The following is a 6,000-nucleotide window of genomic DNA, read 5'->3' on the forward strand; positions in this document are numbered from 1 at the left end:
GGAGGCAGAGGTTGCAGTGAGCCGAGATTGCACCATTGTACTCCAGCCTAGGTGACAGAGCAAGACTCCGTCTTGGGGAAAAAAAAAGAAAAAAAAAAAAACCACTGTATATTAGAAAAACAAAAACAAGCACAGTCTATCAGGTATATAGGATATTGAAAGTGGTAAGTGAGAGAATGGCAGAGAATAACACTGGTAAAAACAGGTTAAGCTTATATTGCTTTGTCAGAAGTTTAAACTTGATACTAGTAGCTGGAAGGATAATTTATCAAAAAAGTTAAAATGCTAAGATTTATGAATGACAAATTTTTTTAAAAATTAGAATAGCTTTAATGTTATTCTTTTAATGTTTTTATCACTGATTTGTATTCTGACATTTTTTATGACAGAGATTATAAAAACTCAAATATAGAACTGCATATAATCCTGAGTATACAAATGGACATTATGCTATACATTTGAATGCCATGTAATTCATCACGCTGTCACAGAAGGAAAAAAATATTTAGAAATTTAGGGCCGGACGCAGTGGCTCATGCCTGTACTTACTTGCCTCACAGGATTGCGGGGAGGAGTAAGTGAGATCATGTAAAGTACTTAGAACAGTGCCTGGCACATAGGGAGTAATGGAATGTTGACAGTTATTATTAAAATCATTTTTACTAGGAATGGAAAAGCAAATTACTGTAAACTATTGCCTGAAAGCAACTTTGCTGCCAGAGCCAACAAGGCCAACAAATGTTACATATTGATAAGAATACAAAATCTTGTTATATCTTTCTATAAAACTATAGTTTAAGTGGAATTACTGTGTGGCATTATAAAGTAATATAGAAATAATTAAATACAACACAATAAAACTTAGTTGGATCTTCCATCCGAGAAAGAAAAAACTAAGAAGTCTATATAAAGACCTGCCCAGAGAAACAGAACTGACCAGCAGATGGAGCCCTGTAGAAAGTGTTGGCAGACAAAACTCCAGTGAAGAAGTATGACTCATTAGGATGTCTACATTTTATTCCTTAAAGACATTTAATTCTCTCTGCTTTAATCACCAAATAACTTCATTGGTAGTAAGGTTTCCAATGTACCTCAACACACCTCAACACACCTCAACACTGATACTATATTTTGACTGCTGAAACAGATATCCTAGAATATGTAATACTAGAATTCCCTAGTATTTTATAAAGTTAGAAAGTGGTAATTCTGGTTTTGAGATTGAATAGTAAAAAATAAGTGATCTGATTTTGAGATTTCCCAGGGGTATGCCAATCTGCAAGGCTAAGAAACAAGGACTTAGATCATAAAGCATCCCTGTGAAGTCCAGCTTAAATCAAGCTCAAAGAGTTGAGGACACCCTCTTCTTCTGTGGTCACTACAATGACATATAAGATCAAGTTTTTGTGACTACTCCTAAACTTTTTCACCCTTAGAAGAACTACTAGTAAACTATCCAGACCTATACTTGAAAGAAAATTGAAACTAACAGTTGATTAAAAAAAAAATTAAAATGTGACAGTTTAACCTTACTGCACAAATAACTATATCCATCTGAGTCTACATGCTTACTTAAAATTGCTGTTAAATAATAATCAGAAAATTCAAGTAAGAGAACTGTCAAATCCTATGTTTTAGACTTAAAGTAATAGGATCAATATCATCATTATATGATTTTAGATGACAGTGTTCACAGCCTACGAATTAACTCTCACTGCCTCTACAGGACTTGTTCAAGGAGTTTTGCCCACAAACAGTAAAAATCCAACCACAGGTTGAGTATACCTAACCCCAAAACCCAAAATCTGAAATGCTCCGAAATCTAAAATGTTCCAAAATCTGAAACTTTTTGTGTGTCCACATGATACTCAAAGGAAATGCTCATTGGAGAATTCTGGATTTCAGATTTTCAGATACGAATCCAGTATATAATGCAAACAAACATTCCAAAATCTAAAAAAAAATCTGAATCCAAACCAAGTATTTCAGATAATAAATAATCAACCTACTTATGTTTTTATGGCACATCTACAGACAATTAACAGTCACGCTGATTCATGGATTTCCTCCTGCCACTTTCCTATGTTGCCAAGCTCATAAGCTGAGGGAGTAGAACCTACAATTTTAATGCTGTACTCTACAGAGACCACGTTAAAAAAACAAAACTAAACTAAAATCCCACAGACACATCATGAAGTCCAAAGTCAAATACAAAGTTTTTTGCTTACCCATTTAGAATGTAAGAAGCCCCCACCCCCAACTTTCTTAGAGTTAGAATTTAATGTCCTGTAACATAACTACAAATAATAGTAAAAACAAAGACTCTGTGGTATCTAGTTCTTGGACAACACTACTTAAGCAGCTTGATGTTGTAAGTTGCATTCACACATAAAAATTAGAAATACTTAAATCAGATGATTCTGGTTGACAAGATAAAACAGCTGTCATGTCCCATTCAACAGTAAGAACTCATAAATCAGGGAAATCAAATTATTAAACTAGGCACAAAACTGCAAATCCTTGCCCTTCCATTCTTGGGATACTTATGTAAAACCTTAGCTACTTTGTATCAGAGAGGTGACATAATGCCTGATAAATGAATGAGAATTATACTATATTTTATAAGATCTCCACTACCAAAGATTCAAGTTATGATCATTTAGTTTCAGTTTATGTTGAACACCGTTATTACCCAATAATGTTGGTTAAATGGAACAGATGATGAAAAATTAACAATCTGTTCCAGAAAGTGCAAAATAGTCTTATTCCTTACACAAACTGGCTTGGTTCAGATTTTCAAATCTAGGTTTGAATTCCTGAAGGATGTTTAATAACAACAAAGCCAACTCCAAAGGAATTTGCTCTAATTTCTTCAACATTTATGAAATAAAAAACACAAAAATGGAATTATGAAATTACTATTCTGTGGATGGTGCATATACAAAACCTAAGCACGTCCCAGGTTTACTCGAGAAGTGAAGTTCAGAAGGACTGCAATTTACCTAATGTTACAGGACGTTTGAGTAGCAATCAGGACAAGGCATTCCTCTCGAAATTTCAAAAACTGAATATGAAAAAATTACACACTGCCCCTGTAGTTATCAGCACCAAGAATCTAAATACCCACTGGAAACTCTGCAATTCAGCAAGTCTTTGTAGCTATCAAAGAGTTCATCAGTATCTGGAACCTTATTTTATTCCAGCATCCAAATGCCTAGTACTTAAAATCAATCCGAGGCCTTAACTCTGGAGCCAGATCCCATCTGTTCTATCAAGGATAAACAGAGGGTGAGATATAGGAATATACTAGCTTTGGCTTTAAACCCAAGTTCAGCGCAGGGTGTGTCCAGGTTGCCGTGGAGCCGGACCTACAGCCCATTAGCGCGAGGCTGCCCCTTGTTTCCCGGAGATGATGTCTCCCGTGACTCCTTCGATGATGTCCCCGCGTGACAGGGCACCCTGGCAGGAGCGACACCCCACCCCCTCTTCTACCTCTTTCCAAGGAGGCCCTGAGACCGGCCCCCAGACTGGGCCTCCACGAGACCACCCGTCTGACGTCTGCTAAGCAGTAAGTGTAGCAGGGCTCTCGGCCGCCACCTCCAGCCGCTGGGGGACAGTGAAAGGGATTCCCCGCCGGGGGCCGAATAGGAGGAGCCACAGGGGCCGGGCCCCTCCCCCAGCGGGCTTACCCTCCGCCGCCGCCTACTCGCTGCAGCCGCCCCGCTTCCTTGCGGAGCAGCCCGAAGCACTGCGTCCAGCAGCAGTTCCCCATCGCATGCCGCCCAGGCGCCGCCGCTCCTCCTCCTCCTCCTGCTGAGTGCCCAAGCCCAGGCTCGGCAGCCGCATCCGCGCGGCAAGAGCCGAAATGGGGTTCAGGGACCGAGGGCGGGCCGGCCGGAGCGCGGCGGTGTGAGGGGCCGGGACGACGAAAGGGATGAGGCGGTAGGAACAAAAGCAGTGTTTACTCCAGCGGCCGCCAAGCCACCGCCGCGCGAGGGAGGAGCACCGGGCTGAAGGCTCTGAACTCCCTCGCTGTCCGCATGGCCCCTCTCGTCTCAGCCCCGAGCCCAGTACGAGTGACCGCCTCCAGCTGCCGAAGGAGGCCAGTCCCCGCGAGCCAAGCACCCTGGCCCCGCCCCCGAGCGCTCCCAGGCCCACGCTCGCCGCCGACGCTGACACACCCCCGGCCTCTCCCGCGCCCCAATTGGGCGCGCTGCCTCGGGGTCCCGCCTCCTCCGGCGACCGGCCTTTAAGTCACTTCCGCTCGCTCCTGGTTCAGCTGCCTCTGCTTGCGAGACGGCTCGGTTCTCGTTTGCTGTTTGTTTTGTTGGACTTTGACCTGACTAGGAAATTTCCTTCTCTCTTTGCCGTTTCGGGCACCTTCGTCCCGAACACGCTGGGCGTGCCATGGTTAAGGCTCAGCCTTGAAACTTTGTTTCAAAGGCGTGTGAGGGGCTAGAGCCCAAGGCCAGAAGTCATGAAGTCCTGAGTGGGAAGGGGCGCTTCTCTGCACGGTGTGCTTAGTTTTTGTTAATGTTCCATCGTAATTGGAAAATAGTGTCAGGGACTGACTGGGGTTACTTTGAATGCACCAAGATGTTTTCCGGTCTCTGGTTTGCGTCTCAGTCTCCATACTGTCAGTGTTGTAGGGAAGCTTAATGGTGCACTGTTGGCCTCATTTTGTTTTGTTTAAAATCAAATCCTCAAGTAATTTTGGGTTGGGTAGTTGGGGTTCAGAGGAAATTGGCAAGAGGGCTGGGGTTTTTCGGGGACATCAGCCTTGCCATTCCAAGCATGCTGCCAGAACTGCTATAGATGGAAAGAGAAAGCTGCTCTGATGTGTCCTGTCTGTAGCCCTCTCCTCAAATGCTGCTGTATAACTCGGGTCTTGGCAACAATTGGCCTCACAACAAATGTAAGATGTGGCTTAGAAGACACCTAGTCCAGTGGATAGGAGGATGCTCTCATGGACCGGACACATCAGGTTTTTAGCCTGTTTAATTAAACCTAGAAAAATTGTTACGTTTCAGAAAATTTTTATTGATGAAAAAAATCTCTGAACTATCATTTTCTTGCTTCTTTAAATACCTATCTGGTTTCAATCTTAGCACTGCTACTTAACTAACTTTAATTTTATTTGAGTTTTAGGTTTTTTTTTGTAATCAGATGCATAGGATAACATTTGGCTCAATGGTCTGCTTTGAGTGAATATTAGAATGACCGAATGGCTTCCTAAATAGTGATTGCATTTTCTTTTGTCCTTCCAATGTGCTAATTAAGCAGAATTAGCAGGAAAAAAAGCCCGTAACTGGAATGGATGTTTGAGAGGCAGATAAACTTTGTTTTATGGTTGAGAAAGAGTAGTCTTTGAGGAATTAAATGATTTTCTAATTTAATTATATTATATATTTAAAGTATAATATGCAGAAAACTCAGGCCTCCTGACAGGCCTATGCTTTCTGCGGTGGTACAGTACTGCTTCCTCAACTCTTACATTTAGGCATGGGTATAAAATCAGTAACGACCATAGTCACATGTATTCTGATAAGGTTTATACATTTAATTCAGTATTACTAGAGAGTTCATTTAGAGTTGGGTGTGGTGGCAAGTAACTAGTCCCAGCTACTCAGAAGTCAGAGGCAGGAGAATTGTTTGAGCCCAGGAGTTTGAGTTCAGCCTGGAGAACAGCAAGACCCCATCATTTCAAAAAGTTCATTTATATGACAGTTGGCCAGGCAGAATATTTAACTTATCAGTAAGAGACACAAACAGATTATCTACAGTGGGACCAGGCGCAGTGGCTCATGCCTGTAATCCCAGAAGTTTTGGAGGCTGAGATGGGCAGATGGCTTGAGTCCAGAAGTTCGAGACCAGCCTGGGCAACATGGTAAGACCCTGTCTCTACAAAAAATAGTTGGGTGTGGTGGTATGTATCTGTATTCCCGGCTACTCAGGAGGCTGAGGCGGAAGAATTGCTTGAGCTCAGCAAGTCGAGGTTGC

General features: G+C 42.3%; 1 protein-coding gene across 2 annotated transcripts in view; it reads right to left on the minus strand.

The window, feature by feature from the left end:
• Positions 1-3,787, minus strand: part of AP1AR (adaptor related protein complex 1 associated regulatory protein) — a 34,662-nt gene extending 30,875 nt beyond the window's left edge. For both annotated transcript variants that reach the window (XM_012436591.3, XM_012436590.3), the window contains exon 1: positions 3,690-3,787. In XM_012436591.3, the coding sequence (XP_012292014.1) occupies positions 3,690-3,772 (83 nt within the window). In that variant the 5' untranslated portion in view covers positions 3,773-3,787. The remainder of the gene's footprint in view (positions 1-3,689) is intronic.
• Between the last annotated feature and the right edge of the window lie 2,213 nt (positions 3,788-6,000).

The sequence above is a fragment of the Aotus nancymaae genome, unplaced genomic scaffold, assembly GCF_030222135.1.
Source record: "Aotus nancymaae isolate 86718 unplaced genomic scaffold, 86718_ANA_hifiasm-v0.15.2.pri h1tg000033l, whole genome shotgun sequence".
Taxonomy (NCBI): Eukaryota; Metazoa; Chordata; class Mammalia; order Primates; family Aotidae; genus Aotus; species Aotus nancymaae.